Genomic DNA, 17,445 nt, shown 5'->3' with positions numbered 1-17,445 from the left:
CTCTAGGGGCGCCGTGATACAAAATCATCTCAACTCAACACAGTCAGCGGAAATGGACCCCGGCTTCCGGTAATGAACGTCAACACATAACTAACAGTGAAAGACGAAACGGAGAAATTGCGCCTCAAATAAAATTCACCACTTCGAACTTCCTAGCTGTCGCTTGCCGTAAGTTCCGTTTTGAGTATTATCTTCGAACTCTAGCGAAGCGTCCATGAAGTCGATGCAGTATTTGAGGGTCACCGCCTGTATGTACTACCGAGGCTAAACTCGGCCTTGCGTGTGTGTGTGTTCAATACAGTTAGTCGCCGGTGCTAATCAATTTAGCGCCGCTGTTTACATTCTCGGTGCACTCACGCACCTTGGTGGTGTTCTTCCTGTTATTCATCGGACTCCCCCCCCCCCCCCCCCCCCCGGCAAGCTCTGTATTATAACTTTTATACAGTGAAATTATTATTTTTTAGTGTTTGTTTCGGGAAATAGGCAGAAATGTTGATAATTGTTTTTTAAAGCAAAAGCCGATGTTTGCAAATATCCATCCATCCATTTTCTTCCGCTTATCCGAGGTTTGGTTGCATAGCGGTAGATTTAGCAGGGAAGCCCAGAATTCCCTCGCCCCATCCACTTCCTCCAGCTCTTCTGAGGGGATCCCGAGGCGTTCCCGGGCAAGCCGAGAGACGTAGCCTCTCCAGCGTGTCCTGGGGCGTCTCTAGGGTCTCCTCCCGGTGTGACCTTCCTGGAACACCTCATCTGGCTCCTCTCGATGCGGAGGAGCAGCGGCTCTACACTGAGCTCCTCCCGGATGACTGAGCTTCTCATCGTATCTCTAAGGGAGAGCCCGGACACCCTGCGGAGGAAACTAATTTCGTCCACTTGTATCCGGGATCTTGTTCTTTCGGTCACGACCCACAGCTCGTGAACATAGGTGTGGGTAGGAACGTAGATCGACTGGTAAATTCAGAGCTTCGCCTTTCGGGTTAGCTCCTTCTTCACCACAACGGACCGATACAAAGTCCGCATTACTGCAGACGCTGCACCGATCCGCCTGTCGATTCTCCCGTTCCGTTCTTCCCTCACTCGTGAACAAGACCCCAAGATATTTGAACTCCTCCACTTGGGGAAGGATCTCATCCCCGACCTGGAGAGGGCACGCCACCCTTTTCCGACTGAGGACCATGGTCTCAGATTTGTAAGTGCCGCTTCTCATCCCAGCTGCTTCACACTCAGCTGCGAACCGCTCTCGTGAGAGTTGGAGATCATGGCCCGATGAAGGCAAAAGAACCACATAGTCTGCAAAAAGCAGAGATGCAATACTGAGGCCGCCAAACCGGATTCCCTTTGTGCCTCGGTTGCGCCTAGAAATTCTGTCCATAAAATTTATGAACAGAATCAGTGAAAAAGGACAACTCCGGTCGGCTGCCTCGGCAATAGAGGCGCGGAACATGGTCCACTCGGACTCAATGCCCCACGCCTCTCCCGAGACGTAGATAAAGTTCTGCGGGAGGTGGGAGTTGAAACTCCTTCTGACAGGGGATTCTGCAAGACGTTGGCAGCAGATGCTTACAATACGTTTGGGCCTGCCAGGTCGGCCCGGCATCTCGCACCACCATCGGAGCCAACTCACCATCAGGTGGTGATCAGTTGACAGCCCCGCCCCTCTCTTCACCCGAGTGTCCAAGACATGCGGCCGCAAGTCCGATGACACGACCACAAAGTCGATCATCGAACGGCAACCTACGGTGCCAAGTGCACGTGTGGACACCCTTATGCTTGAACATGGTGTTCGTTAGGGACAGTCCGTGGTGAGCACAGAAGTCCAATAACAGAACACCACTCGGGTTCTGATTGGGGGGGTGGGGGGTGGGGGGGGGGGGGGGGGGGGTTCCTCCCAATTACAGAAACCAAAACCATTAATTGTATTAATTTTTGCAAATATATTTATTTTAATTGAACACAAAGATAATCAATCTGCCATAGAAATGTATGAATATTTACTGTTGAGAGGCTGAAATTCAGAGGATTTGAGAAATTTTACATCTCTTAATGATTATTTGAGAATAAAAATAGATTAATTTGATAATTGATTAGTTGTCTAGCCAGCACGGTGACCGACTGGTTAGCACATCCGCCTCACAGTTCTGGGGAGCGGAGTTCAAATCCTGGCCCCGCCTGTGTGGAGTTTGCATGTTCTCCCCGTACCTGGGTGGGTTTTCTCCGGGCACTCCGATTTCCTCCCACATCCCAAAATCAGGTGTGGTAGGTTGATTGAAGAATCTAAAATTGCCCGTAGGTGTGAATGTGAGTGCGAAGGGTTGTTTGTTTCTATGTGCCCTGCGATTGGCTGGCAACTAGTTCAGGGTGTACCCCGCCTCCTGTCCGAAGATAGCTGGGATAGACTTCATCGGCCCGCGACCATCGTGAGTATAAGCGGCAAAGAAAATGGATGGATGGATTAGTTGTCTATTAATTGATTAATTGTTGCACCTCTACTGGAGACCAAACAAGTTATATGCCGTAACCGTAGCTTTGCCACAAATAGCAAAAATCTGTGAATAATTGACCCCGCAAAAAGTTTGCTTATAGATGCCACAAGATGACGGCAAAGTACTGCTTTTGTCTAAATGAAACTCTTTATCTTATTTCAACGTCTGTCGTTGTCGCCAAAGGAATACTGTTACTGTCACTGAGCACAAAACAGCACATTTTTGGCGAATAATGGAGCATACGCTCCAAAAAGGTCCTTTAAAGTAAATCCGCCAAAAGGCAAATTTACAAATGCCCTACCGGGAATATGCAGGAGTTCATTGTACAAAAGTAAATTTTACAATACGTTCCCTTTAATGAACCATTGCTCTTAGTACATTTAATTTAAATCAGGCTAGTTAGAGCATTTTTTTATTTTCATAAGGTTAAGTGCTGCAATTCAAGAATCAAGTCATACCTGCCACGTTTTTATTAACAATGAAGTATCTTTAAAACTTGACCCATTTTAATGGTGAATTCCTCTTAGTTAAATTGAGTAAAGCAATGATGTTTCTTTTGTCTCTCCGCTTGTATCTCCCCAACAGATGCTCTGACTAATCTCTAATTTACAACCAGAGAGTTTTCTGATTAACGTGGCATCTGTTCAGTGAACTGCTCAGTCTTGAGCTACTAAGAGCACCAAAGCGCCGGTGCTCCCCAGCAAGCTGAGCCGTCACCATGGAAACCCAAACAGTAAGGCAGCCTTTTTTCAGATCCCGTTTCTCACGTGGTGGCGCTGGCATGTGCATTTTGCACAAGTGGAAGAATTCTGGATGTGCAGAGATTGATTCTTTGTTTTTATTCTTTGCAGGACGTTATTCCTATCTGGCAGAACAAGCCTCATGGATCCACTCGCAGTGTGGTTAGGAGAATAGGCTCCACCCTTCCACTCAAACCCCCACAAAGGGCGTGTTTCCAGGTATTGTCCTCTCATTCTTGAAATGTTGTCATTTTTATGCATTCATTTAACCTGTAATCATCAGGAATTACCAGGCATGCCTGCTCTTCGCCCTCGGGACGGCCCCATGGTTCCCACCTTGGCAGATATTGCCTGGATTGTTGCAGATGAAGAGGAGACGTATGCCAGAGTGCGGTAAAGACGGATACAGTAATTTATTATCTTTTTCGGACGTAGATTTCAGGCACGACCTGTAAACATGGTACACAGTGCCCTCGATATCATACTTAATCTAACGCGGCCCCGCTACGTCTCAGATTTTCTTTGTGGAACGTATCTCCTTATCTATCACAGAAATCCCTGCTATTTGCAGAAATCTGCGGTTTATAGCAGTCTTTTTTTTTTTCTGGGATTTTACGGTACACTGGTGCCTTGAGATACGAGTTTGATTCGTTCCGTGACCACACTTGGAACTCAAAACAGATCTCAAATTATCCTTTGCCATAGAAATGAATGGGGATGCCATTAATCTGTTCCAGCATCCCCCCTCAAAAATTGTTGTTTTTTAATGAGGGAAGATACCACTCTATAATATTGTACTTTATAAAATCAGAGAGTAATAGAACTAGACTATAAAGAATTAAAAAGTTTGTTTATCATGATTTAATGCTGCAATCCAACTCACTGTGCTGCTGCTCCTGGTGTGCTGCCTTAACCATCGGGAGGTAGTATGATACTACATGTAGACACAACCAAAGAATTGTGCTGCTGCCTCTACTACTACTGTAAGATGCTGTAATATTAGTCGTTTTTTATAGAGGATAAAGAATATGCGCCTGTAAGTATTGTTATATCTGTCTAAATGTGTTGCTCCACCATTTGTGTTTAAATATGCATTGCTTCTAAAACTGCGACTGTCGATTCTTACCGTTAGCATTTTAGTGGTGTTTTGCTTTGTTTGGTACTTTCCTGTGTTAAAGCTGTTTTTGTTAAATACAACGTGGGCAGTCATTGTTTTATGTTGAGTTTGACAGTAAACTTAAAACTTGGTGTGGCATTAAACAGCTTGGAAACCTTTTTGATTAATTGCTCACTATTTGTCAAACAGCTGGTTATTATGTTTTAAGAATGTGGGACACGTAAAACTATGTTTAAGGAAGAAGAAAAAAAAAGGTTTTTGTGTGGTCTACATATCACAGACTTGTACCTATTGCGCGTGCGTCTGGAACCTATCCCTCGCAATAAACTGCAGTATTTTATTATTCCTTGGTGCCTTTCCACTTGTTACTGTTATTTGTTCCTGCCATTTATTAGTTTAAATGAGGTGATGAAGTAAATACAACCAGCTATAGATCCCCTAATTAGTAAATGCTTGCTTTGGGGACTCGTGGTTGCTGTAGTTAAAACTCTTCTAAGCCTTACGCACATTAAGGCTGGATTGAATCATATTTCAGATCGTAATCAAAATGACACAATTCAGAATATTTTTTTTTGTTTTGCTCTCAAGTGGCACAATTGGCAATTGTATCATGGCACAGTGGAAAAAAATACGCTTGAAATCGGATGCCTTCAGATCGTAATGCGGATAAAAATCTGATGTGTATCATGGATGTGCCAATGTGAGTGCAGTGTAAATGCCAAGATTGGATAAACCCGTCAATTTGACCTTGACGTCATTGAAATCTGCGCGGATCTGTGACGTATACACACCCGTGTACGACACAAACACTAATAAACATATTAAAAACATTGCTGTGTTGACCTGCAGTGTACATCCAGCCTAAGTGGAAGAACAGACAGCTATGTGACGACATACTACACAATCTGAAAGCTTAACTCTGTCAGGTTTTTTTGTCCTTATAGGAGTGACAGTCGCCCTCTGAAACACGAGTGGAGGCCCACGCCGCTCCTGGTACTACACAGGAACTCGTCGGTGCCCAACTTCCGACGTGAGGGCAAGCGGGTGGAGGGCCTGAAGAAGCCCGGGCTAACTGCGCTCAACCGCACCACCGCTCTGCAGGATGAGCTGGGCAGACTTAGAGCACAGATTGCAAAGATTGTTGCCGGCGATACTGGTTAGTCCATTATAGTTCCTGGAATTGAGGATTGTGATTAAAAACAGAAATTGGATGTTTCAGCAATTTACATTTCTAAGAACGGTCCTGTAAGTAACATTTTAACACGCTTAATTTTAAAAATAAGTTAACTGCAAAATAAAATAAAACTCACCATACAAGATGCCTTTTAAACATAATGGAGAGGGAACAGGAAGGTGTTTACAAGGAAACTAGTAGAGGTTTTATAGGTATTGTGGAAATTAATAACTGTTTGGTAAGATTGGTCAAATTAATCTATGTATAATTCATATTTAATAAACTGTATTGCTCATGTTGTACTGAGCTGGCAGACCCTGTCTCACTGACCTCTCCTGAGAGCTAAGGTTTGAACATGTTTTCCTTTGTTCATTGCAGGCTCCAACCCCTTGACTCCTGACCTGCTCTCCCCCGACGACACCACGATGAGCTTTTCCATGGCGGCCTTTGAGACCGCCCCCTACCAGCCGGCGGCCGCGGCAGCCGCCTCTTTCGTCATTAGCGACGTCACCGAGGAGGACGAAGAGGAGGAGGAAGATGACGACGACAAGGACATGGTGTCCGTGGTCTCAGAGTTGGTCCCTGACCCCCTGCCGACAGTTTCCATGACGGCATCGGCCACCTTCGACCTGGACAGGCCCAGCATGGACTACCGCGAGGCAGAGGAGGACACGGTGTCGCTGTCCAAGTCCACCAGCTTTGCCGACGTTATGGATATACTGAAGGACATGAACCGCATGAAGATGAGCAAAGACAGGTAAACACCGGCTCATAATGATATTTTTAAAATCTTCATTCAAACGTCTTTTAGCATACAGGGGAACCTTACACACACAGTTTTAACGTGAGACACCCCACACATGACAAGGAAAAAAAAATCGTCCTGTGTGTGCTTATACAGTGCTGCCTTGAGATACGACCTGTCTTACGTGTTTTTTCGAGATACGAGCCGTCATTCAGATGATTTTTTTGCTTTGACTTTTACGCGCAAACTTGAGATATGAGAGCTGTATGGTGGCAATGAACTCAACTCACTTCACAATAAGTAGTATTTGGTAAATAGTGAACAATTCTTAAAAAAAAAAAAAAAAAAACTTAAACTGCCATTCCCAGTTGAAATTTACTGTCAAAGTGTCAAAACATATAGCATTACACGTTGTGTTTAAATAAAACAATGAAACAACTGCCTAAAGAAAGGACCTGCTTGTATAGCTTAATACTACCATACAATGGCAAATGCTATTGACATGCTAATGATTAGCATCACCATTGATTGTCGCTATGTTAACAAGTATGAGCACACATGTACAGTAGCGGCACCAATACTGGTAATGATAGATTGCTAAAGGCGAGGCAAATTTGAGTATTGTAAAAATTAATTAATCACTATATAATTTAGTAGAATAAAAACACTACATTTAAGGAAGTGGAAACGGGATTAAATTGCTTTTTAGTGTTTACCATTCCCAACGGTCATAGAAGCATAAAAAGAAGGTAACCCCTGCATAATGGAATAAAATAAAATTACTTATCCATTGATGCATGACATACACATCATTTAAGGAAGTGGAAACGGAGGAGCTGGTAAATGTGATAATGACTTTGTGTGACACACTTTTTAATGTTCTTAACTGTCATGCATGTGTAAAAAGAAGTCAACCGCTCAGAAGTGTTTGTCCGCTATACCGCAGTTTAATCTTCATAACCTCGCTATATCACGTTTTTTTAAGCAATCTTTTTTTAATGGGTTTCAACAGAATAATTTGAATTTTGCCCCACGTGTGAAAGGAGAGCCACAGTTGCCGATAGACTTTTTCAGCCATTTATTGAACGCCTGGAGAACAGTAACACGCAATAATTTGCAGCAAATAATACATTTTTCACTTCAGTCAGGCAAGATTCCTAAAGGTCTTAATGTAGCTGCCATTAAGCCTCTTCTAAAAAAAAAAGATAGAATGTTGGACGCTTCCATGTTATCAAGCTATAGACCCATCTCAAGTCTCCCATTCATATCCAAGATTGTTGAGAAAGTTATTTTTAATCAACTCAGCAATTTCTTGAGCTTAAATTCAGGTTTCTGAACTCATCACAGTACAGAATCAGCTCTTACCAAAGTGCTAAATGAACTAAGCTTGAACACTGACTCGGGAAAGGTGTCAATTCTGGATCTCAGTGCGGCTTTTGATAAGGTGGATCATAACATACTGCTGAACACATTGGAAATGTGGGTAGGACTAAATGGAACAGTCCTTAAATGGTTCAGGTCCTACCTGGAGGAAAGGAGTTATTTTGTAACCATTGGTAGTGTTCCATCTCATCGAATGGCAATGACCTAAGGGATCTCTCAAGGCTCAGCTCTTTGACCCCTCCTATTCAGCCTGTATATGCTATGCCACATTGACACTTAACATAGCTAACTCTACATTGTTCTTTTATCATGTTGACCTCTTGTCTCTGTAGCCATATTGGACTAACCTGCTTTCATACTGATTAGGTTCCCTGTTTTTGGTTCTATGGCCTCACAGCTTTTTAAATTTGTTTTTATCAATGTCAGGTATAACAGAGGCTGTACGTCCTTGAGAGAAGAGGACTCGGCCTCTCTGATCTCCGAAGCTCTGAGGAAAAAGTTTGTCCTGAAGGAAGAAGACAGCGTTGCCGTGATGCGGAAGTAGCTCATCCTCGCTTGCCGGTCCTGCTACTCCATGTAAGTTAGAATGCGTTTTCATCCATGTAATGATGACACCAAAGTTGTCTACATCTTGAGTGTTTTATTTGTTTTTTTCTCTCTGGTTATTTTTAGGCCTTTTCCCATGAACTGTCATGCAACCTTGCTCCTCAGACCTTAATGCAGTAGCTGCCTGCTGCCAGTTGGTAAACAAATCTGTATCACATAGTCTATTTCTCGCGCCAGTTTTCAGAACAATGGCTCAACAGACTGTTTCAAGTGACCAGTGGCAACTTTTAGGAGCACTTTTTACCCATCCAGCATTGAGAAGGAGGGTTTTAAATTGGAAATGTATCCAGTTCTGTATTATACTTGAAAATGTTTGCGAGTATACACACAAATTCTCTTTTGTCGTCAGATGGTTTGAAACATGAGAGACGCTATCATCAGGTTTAAAATAAGTGTGTACATTTAGCCTATATTCTCTAAAGCAGGGGTGGGGAACCTGTGAGCCACATAGAACCCCCCTAGACTGAGCGGTTCTCCAACGGTCCAATTTGTGAGCTGCATCCAGCAATTTGCAATCAATTATGTTGTATAATTTTTTTTAAATGTCCTCACCTACATCAGTTCCATATGCCCCAATAAAACAAACTACTTCTCCCTTCCTAGAGATTTCAATGTTAAGTGGTGCTAAAGCCAAACTGGCAACATTAGGAAACTATAAAAAGAGTGAAACATAAAAAAAAAAGATCATCCAAGGTTTTTGTATGGTTAAATTTTAAATGAAGTTAGGATTATGAGGGGGGTCCTTGGAAATATTTCTCCCGACACCAAAAAGGTTGAGAAGCCATGCTTGAAATTTCACGAACCCAGAAAGGCTGAGAACCCCTGCTGAGAACACCTGTGCTTGAAAATGTGATGATTCAAAACAAATCTCACAGGACCTGATATATTAAAATATCCCAAATACATGATAATTGCATCATTCTTTCATACATGTATTAAACTGAATTGGCCCCTGATAGGAAAGTGTGTGAGATGCTTTGTATGATCCAAGCTTGTGCCAGCCTTGTGAAGTAGACTGGGAATTCCTGATTAAGCAAAGGCAATTGAGCTTTGTGTGTGTTTTACATTACTTTGTACAGGAACCCTTGAGTTGTGACTATGAATATTACTGGTGACGCCTTACCGCATGTCTATTGCCCACTCAGATGGCTGATTTTATTCACCCCCACCCCCGATTGTGCCACATCTTTGTTTTATCAGCCCATCCCTTATTGCTTAACATTTTGTGTTATTTGTTAAAATCTATTTAGCATGTTGTTTTTCACACCAAGTTGTGTAGGAATAACCCCCTCACAAAAAGCTTGCTTTTTGTGTTTGTGAGGGTTTTTTTTACTTCATCATGCATCTTTTTTTTTTGTTAAGTTTCTCACTTTTAAAAGATGATTATTATTGTTAAAATTGTCATTTCACAGCATCCTGACAGGTTAGCATTTACCTGTTTCTCACCATTGAAACTCTTCGTTGGGTTGAACACACCACTTCCACATTGTACCACGTTGATTTTATTTTTTTTTGTCATGTATGGATTTGTAAATAAAGATGGACAGATGTTTTGAAACTTCGTTTAGTCTTTGATTAACTGCATCAATGTAATGGTGCATCACTTACCAGTAGTGTGTGTCATTTACAGTGTTCACTTACCAGTTTGTTTATTTTTTGTAATGTATTTTTAGTAAGACAAAATGGCCGTGTACAGAATTGTACTTTATAAAACTAGACAGTAAAAACAAATACAATGTAAAAAATTAAACGGTTTGTGCATCATGATTTCACACTTTCATGCTTTATAGTTCAAAGGATGTTGTGCTTCTCCTGGTGTGAGAGCTTTGGCCACCAGGGGGCAGTACAATATATATAGACATACTACACAGATTTAATGTCCGTCACAACTAACCTGCAATAATATTAGTTTTCCGCAGCGGATAAAGAATATATGCCTGTGAGTATTGTATGCTCTTGTCTGAATGGGTTGCTACCATGTGTGTTCGAACATGTTGAACAAACTCCACAACTCCATAACTTCTGCAGTAACAATGCTGGCTTAGTTAGCCCATCCATTGCGTTTCTGATTACGTGTTACCATTAAGCTAGTGCACTTTTGTAAGGACAAGTTATGTTTTATAATAAACAGCTTGAAGAAAGCACTTGGCCTCCCTTTTTGATGTCAACCTCAAATTCATTGTGGTGATGTATAAAGGCAAAATTACTTAGTGTGCAGATTTCACCACAAGGAGGCAGAGGAGCTCACTTAACTGAAAGTAGGATTTTTTTAATCACACTAATCTCAAACATTATTTCTGTACATTCTGGCCCATTCCCTGTTTTTTTTTTGTTTTAAATGAAGCTGCTTCTAAGTGAGCCACAGTCTATTTCTGAGAGAGTCCTTGGCCTAGTTCACCTCCACCATGACATCCTCCTGAATTTAGGTCCTGGTAAATGTCTGGGGCTCCGTAAATATAGACCTGTTCGACAAGTTTTTTTGTGTGTGTTTTTCCTCATGTACCTCTGTATTACTTGTACATCATGTAGGTTGTGTTCATGATTGTGTCTTCCCCCTAATTGTTTTACCTGTATTAAATTTTCCACCCATTTAAATTGCCAAACTTGCATTGATTAACATCACTTTCTTTTTTCACCACCTGTGTGGCTTAACCCGCCAGTGTTGATTACCTAACTAGTGTTTCGTTGCTGATTTCCTTACCTGTATTAGTTTTTACATCCATGCCAATGACTAACCGTACTGTATTTTTCACACCCGATTCAATTTCTTTCTAGTTTTGACATGTGCCAATTAATTTACCCATATTGCTTTCCCCCACCAGATTCAATTGTTTTACGTGAGGATTTTCTCACCTTTGTCAGTTGGGTCAGCTGTGTTGATTAGCTCACCGCTTTCAATTGCGCTACCTCTTTCGATTGTTCCCACCTGTTTCAAATTGTCTTCACCTGTGTTGATTATCTTACCCGTTTCAGTTACTCTAGCTCTATTGGTTACACAACATTTTGATTACCTCGGCATTTCACTGTGGATTTTTTTTTTTTTTGCCACCTGTTTCCATTGACCTCACTATGCTCATTCTCCCACTGGTCTTGATTGCTTATCCTTACCTCACCAATGTGTCATTTGTCATCACCTTACCTGTGTCAATTGCCTTACCCGTGTTGATTTTCCCACTTGTTTTGACTGTTCTACATGTGCGTGTTGATTACCTCTCCTATTTCGAGTGTTCTATCTGTAACCTGTTTCGATTACCTTCAGTTGTGTCGATGACTTCACGAGGGGGTCAGTTGCCATAACCGGTGTCGATTACACTACTAGTTTCAAGTAGGCCTACCTTACCTTTTGATAGATGCTTCTCCTGTGTTGGTTCAAGATTTTGCCCTCATTTGTTCTTGTTTTTTGTTTTCTTATATGCTTCAACTCTTTCCCTTTTTGGCCAAGACATTGTGATTTTTATTTTTTATTTAATTTTTTTTAAACTGATTTACCTGCCGAAACATGTTAAGCACCGCTGTGGTGACCATTCATCATTCTCGGCTACAGCTGTGCTGAAACAAAACTAGGGGAAGGCAAACCATTCTAGCAGCTGTCGTTTGCATACTGCAGGTGTTGTCACAGTTAATAGTCTTTAACATGTCGCATCCTCCCAGCTAGTGACTGGAAATAGCTTGGCTCTTGGGTCACATTTCCCAACATTGGTTCTTTTTCCAGTCCGAAACAAGTGTCTGAAAACAGCCAAATGAAAGAGAATATTTTAAATGAAAATGTGAAATGTCTTCTGCTTTTTCCCCCGTGCCAGATTGTGACTCACATTTCCTGGATGAGTAACCTTCCACTTTGGAAAAAGGCAAAGCAAATACCAGAGCAGAATGCTCTGATGATCCAACAAGTGTGCAGTAGCTGCATATGAGAGAAGTGGTAACATGATCACCTGCATCTGTATAATTAATATAATTTTTAAAATCTCCTGTTATGCATTTTCTTCCACAATTTAAAACATTCTGCAAGTGTCTTAACATCGCTGTCCCTTTTGAAATACACTACACTCGTGAAGTAAGGGAACTTGGGCTTCGGTGAAATTCCAGGATGAACTTAAAATACACTTTAACCTTTCTAGGTGAACTTAATTTGACCTCCTCTAAACGTTTGAATGTACCTTTTGCACAACTTCTCTAACAAGAAACCGAAGACCATAATTCACAACAGGTGTTGATCTATGAGTCATCTAATACATTTCCTAGTTCAATTAGTATTGGTATTCATTTTGACATCATTGGACCAAGACGACACCTAACATTTGATCAACACGACCCTCATTGCTGCAAGGCTTCAAACAGGATGTTCTCAGAGTGAAGTGGCCAATGAGCTCAGAGTATCACAGAGAGACTGGAAGAGTCACAGAAAGGCATATAAGTGGATGGCCTTGGAAAAAGCTAAGCTAACACTGTAGCTGATTCTCAATATGGAGCGTAAAAGTGGACCAATCAGTGGTAAGCCATGCAGGATTTAATTATGCATCTGCTAGATACACTCGTGTGTTGAACAAAGCGACCTTATGTCAGCCAAGCTGCAACAGTTCCCCTTCCGTATCATTAGAGCAGCATACAATACTGTACAGGCCTTAAGTGCCACGAACAGCTGCACATTTCACCTAATTTTGACTTAGAAAATGACAAAGTGTATGCAAGCAGGCAGCCGTTGTGAGTCATAAGTGTTAGATTTGTGTCTTGATGATGTGGGTGGACGCGTGGGTGACATCTGGGAGAGAGTAGGTGATTAGGGCACAACGCCTGTCTTCCCCCAGACCTTTGTCTTCCACTCTGCGTCAACTTAAATTAAATAGCCGTTGCTATGATACGACAGGGGAGATGACAATCAAACTGAGAAAGAAAAAGAAAAAAAAGAAGGAGAAAACAATCAATATTTTGGCATTGAGATACATTGCATGTGGCTTTTTAAGCCCTCTGGGCTGGCCATTTGTGTCCACCTTGCTTTTTTTTTTTTTTTTTTTTTAAAGTTTTTATTTTTATTTTAAATTATGTTAGCTGTGCTAAAGTCAGTGTAATGAAACTTCCCAAGAGTGAACTTTGTCTGATTTTGTCATTTCCAACTTCATCACTTTAAATATTTTAACACTATACTGTTACGATAGAAAATTTTATTTTTCAGGTTATTTTACAACCTGTGCACTGCAAACAACCTGCAATTTGAAGGTTATGAAATCCAAATTAATGGAATTGTTACACTAATGACAAGAACTGGTGTTTGTTCAATTTTACACAGTAAAAGAAGAAACAAAAAAACCACAGACTAATTTCCACATGGCCAAAGATGGCCACAAACAAGCTGAAAATCGAGCAAGGTCTGAGGGTGAACCCTTACATACTGTACAGGTCAAATTTAACCCGTTTTGCCATTTGAAAGCAAAATTAACACGTAGGCAGCCAAAATATGATGAGTTCACTTAAAGGGACACAAAATACACAAAAAATAGAATACTTAACAATGTCATTCTTATAGTGCTACAGCAGGGGTCACCAACATGATGCCAACTAGGTAGCCCCCATGACCACATGGCCTGGGTTCTGTTTTGGGTTTCTTCCATTGAGGGAGTTTTTCTTCACCTCGATTGGCAAGTGCATGCGCATGTGGGGTTCATGATGTATAAGGAGTGTGGTTCTTAACCTACTCAATGTTTTAAAAGTGCCTTGTGATAACCGCTGTTGTTAATTGGTGCTTTATAAGTATTTTAATTGACTTGACTTAAAGTGTAGCTCATGGAGCTGTTCTAAAAATAGCTCACCACTGATGGGGCATTCTGATCCCAGGAATGTTGTAGAAGTGATCATTTGAAAATGTGGACTTTTGCAGAAATATATAGAAATGGGACTATTCCTGTTGTGATATGGCTGTTGTGCCCATTGTTCTCTTGTCCTTTTTTACTTGACTTAAACGTGTTGCATATTGATATTTATCCGTTTCCTACCTTGTTAAATCCGTGTTCTGTACTCACTAGGGTCGTGGGAGTGCTGGAGCCTATCCCAGCTATCTTCGGGTGAGAGGCGGGGTACACCCTGAACTGGTCGGCAGCTAATCGCAGGGCACATATAAACAAAACCATTCGTGCCACATTCACACCCCTTGTTAAATCCATCCATCCATCTTCCGATCCACTTTATCCTCACTAGGGTGGCGGGCATGCTGGAGCCTATCCCAGCTATCTTTGGGCGAGAGGCGGGGTACACCCTGAACTGGTCGCCAGCCAATCGCAGGGCACATAGAAACAAACAACCATTCACGCACACATTCACACCTAAGGGCAATTTAGCGTCTTCAATCAACCTACCATGCATGTTTTGGGGATGTGGGAGGAAACCGGAGTGCCCGGAGAAAACCCACGCAGGCACGGGGAGAACATGCAAATTCCACACAGGGGGCTGGGATTTGAACCCCGGTCCTCAGAACTGTGAGGCAGATGTGCTAACAAGTTAACCACAGTGCCACTGACACCACCACAATGAATTTTAAATAAAACAATCAACGTATTTGAAGTGTGGACTTATCTTGAAGAGATTTCACTAAATATGCAGTAGGTATAACCTTATCAATTTCGGAGGTACCTGCACTCTAAACGTAACCATAATCTTTCATAATAGAATGAAAATAAAGGATCAACTCAATAAAATTGTAACTAGCTAGCAGGCACATTAACTATTTTTCCATATAAGACATTTAAATGGCCATTTGTTGCTAGGCAAAATTGACATTGCACCATTTTTGTGTGTGGCCCATATCCAAATCTCATTCATGATCTGCCAAACTGCTGCCTCTTGTCAAGTGAGTTGAGTTCACTGCCTCTATCTCATATTTCATATTTCAAAACACGTGCCATGCCACTAATGCAAAATCACCACTGTGAAAATTCCTTGTACAAAATTACATACCACAATGTTCAAAGGTCGTGAGTTGACACAGCTTCCTCTCTTTAACTGACATTGAATCCTGCTGCTCATCATCTGTTTTTGTTGACCCTTTTAAATGTGATTTACAATGTGTTTGAATGTCATTTAACGTAACTCACTTTCATATACACGCAAACACACCAGCCTCTCATTACTTTGTCATGTACCCTCCAGAGACTATTCCTAGGACAGCACATATTAAGACCGCCTAATTAGCTTTGGTTCTTAGGGAATCCATTTGCCCACCGCGGTAACACATACTGTGGAAGTATGTGTGTGTGTATAATGTCAAGCTGGTAATTGGCACACTTTTAGATGACAGGCATTAAAGGGCTATTTCAACCATTTAAGAGAGCGTGACATTTAATATTCCTCCTTTCATTTGACGTGATAAGAGAGGTTGACAATCCAGTTTATCACTATTGTGATAAATCCAAATAGGGATACTGTGAGTGAATGGGAAGTCCAAGAATAGTCGTCTGATCTGATGTGCGTGTCCAGAATGAGATAAAACGTGGAGTTTGGCAACATGCGAGTGTGACAACATTTTAGCGGGGATTTCATCACAATCTGTTGCAAGTAGCTCAATGCTTCCAAAAATGACGGGACTGACTTGTGAACCTCTAAAGTCGAACACAATCCCTACTGTCTCTTTTCAAGTCTCACAAACAAGCCAAAAAAAAAAAAAAAGCAAACGACATTTTAACCCTTCGATGCTTGCGGAACAGAGTTCCAGTGACTTGTCTCACACCATACGATGACATTTTTTACCATGATGTCATACACCATAATGGTCTATATATTTTAAATTAATGTCATAAAAAGCCGAAGAAAAACCAAAAAGGCATGCTCAAAGTTAATCGTTTGATACTCACTGAATTGAAGTCTCATAACTAATGTCTCATGCACTGTATGTTGACATTTGTATGCATGATTGATAATGACAATAATAATAATAACTGCTCCATAATTCGCCCCACCTAGACTAAAGCCCCAGTTCCATCTGAATAGAAACAGCCTCAAAGCATGATGTTGTCACCACCATGCTTCACGTATGGTGTTCTTTTGGTGATGAGCAATGTTGTGATTCCGCCAAACATACTGTTTGGAATTATAGGCAACATTTTTTATTTTTTTTTGTTGCAAATTTTGTCCGGCTTGGCTGTTGTTTTTTTTGGTGAGATAAGTTTTTCTTGCCACCCTATCCCATAGCCCAGACATATGAAGAAAATGGGAGATTGCTGTCACATGTACCAAACAACTAGCTGTTTGCCAGAAATTACTGCAGCTCCTTCAGTCTTCCTGTGGGCCTCTTGGCAGCCTCCCTGACCAATTTTCTTTTCGTCTTTCCATCAATTTTGGCACCAGTTATTGGTAATGTCACTATTGTACCACTGTCTTCACTGTATTCCATGATATATTTAATGCCCTGGAAATTATGTTGTACTCCTCTCCTGACTGATACTTTTAATCAATCCCTTGTTGTACAGATTATAGGTCATATTAACAAAGGAAAAAGTTTTGAATTGATTTATCTTGGTCTCATTGTTCTTATACTCCAAAAACCTTGATTTTGAATCGGGGTGTGTAGACTTTTTATATCCATGGTAAAAGCCATAGAAAAACCGAAACACTTTGAGTTATTCCTTTGAAACCAACATAGTTTTGTGTTCCCTTAAGCAGTTCCCTAATTGTAATGATTTCTACACTTGTATTGACATCTGGAGGAGTCCAAAAATAGCTGGCACTGTGACGTGGGTGTTAGCGCAACACAACAATGTGTGCAGAAGCAGTTAAATATTCAGAGTGTCGCTCTCGGAAAACAAGCGATCGATGCATTATGCACACAAGCTTCCCGTAAAATACAAGACGTCATCAGCGTGGATACAAATGTCAATCAAAGCAGTCGCATAGAACTCTTTTCCCATGCGAGCACGTCCCCCTGTTTGCATGTTTCATCCTCATCATGATATTCCCTTTGAGACAATCTGACCACACGTTTCACAGGGAACATTTTTGCACTTCTGGGATATTTTTTTTCTATGAAAAGTCGCTGTTGTTTTTCCACTCATAATGTCCAATACGGTACAGGTCTCTGTGCACTAATCACAGGGACGGTAGAAATAGCATCGTTGTGATGAAACCCTCCAATTGGAATAATTAACGCCCTGTTGCTGTGGACCTCTTTTTTATTTATTTATTTATTTTAATTAGATATTTCTTTTTTGCATTGC

General features: G+C 41.3%; 1 protein-coding gene across 3 annotated transcripts; it reads left to right on the top strand.

The window, feature by feature from the left end:
• Positions 1 to 28: 28 nt before the first annotated feature.
• On the top strand, positions 29 to 9,998 carry mtfr1l (mitochondrial fission regulator 1-like). 3 transcript variants are annotated; one of them, XM_061793988.1, is made up of 8 exons: positions 29 to 168; positions 3,069 to 3,216; positions 3,335 to 3,442; positions 3,507 to 3,616; positions 5,285 to 5,496; positions 5,893 to 6,271; positions 8,069 to 8,218; positions 8,315 to 9,998. In XM_061793988.1, the coding sequence occupies exons 2-7, from the start codon at positions 3,202 to 3,204 to the stop codon at positions 8,184 to 8,186; spliced, it is 942 nt and encodes a 313-aa protein (XP_061649972.1). In that variant the 5' UTR covers positions 29 to 168; positions 3,069 to 3,201; the 3' UTR covers positions 8,187 to 8,218; positions 8,315 to 9,998. The 3 variants fall into 3 exon arrangements, with proteins under 3 accessions (XP_061649972.1, XP_061649974.1, XP_061649973.1); XM_061793990.1 differs by having other exon boundaries at positions 51 to 69; XM_061793989.1 differs by lacking the exon at positions 29 to 168 and adding an exon at positions 1,901 to 2,417.
• The last annotated feature ends 7,447 nt before the right edge of the window (positions 9,999 to 17,445 follow it).

Source organism: Phyllopteryx taeniolatus, chromosome 13 (assembly GCF_024500385.1).
Source record: "Phyllopteryx taeniolatus isolate TA_2022b chromosome 13, UOR_Ptae_1.2, whole genome shotgun sequence".
NCBI lineage: Eukaryota > Metazoa > Chordata > Actinopteri > Syngnathiformes > Syngnathidae > Phyllopteryx > Phyllopteryx taeniolatus.
The sequence above is the reverse complement of the archived record's forward strand: the minus strand, read 5'-3'. Positions and strand labels throughout refer to the sequence as shown.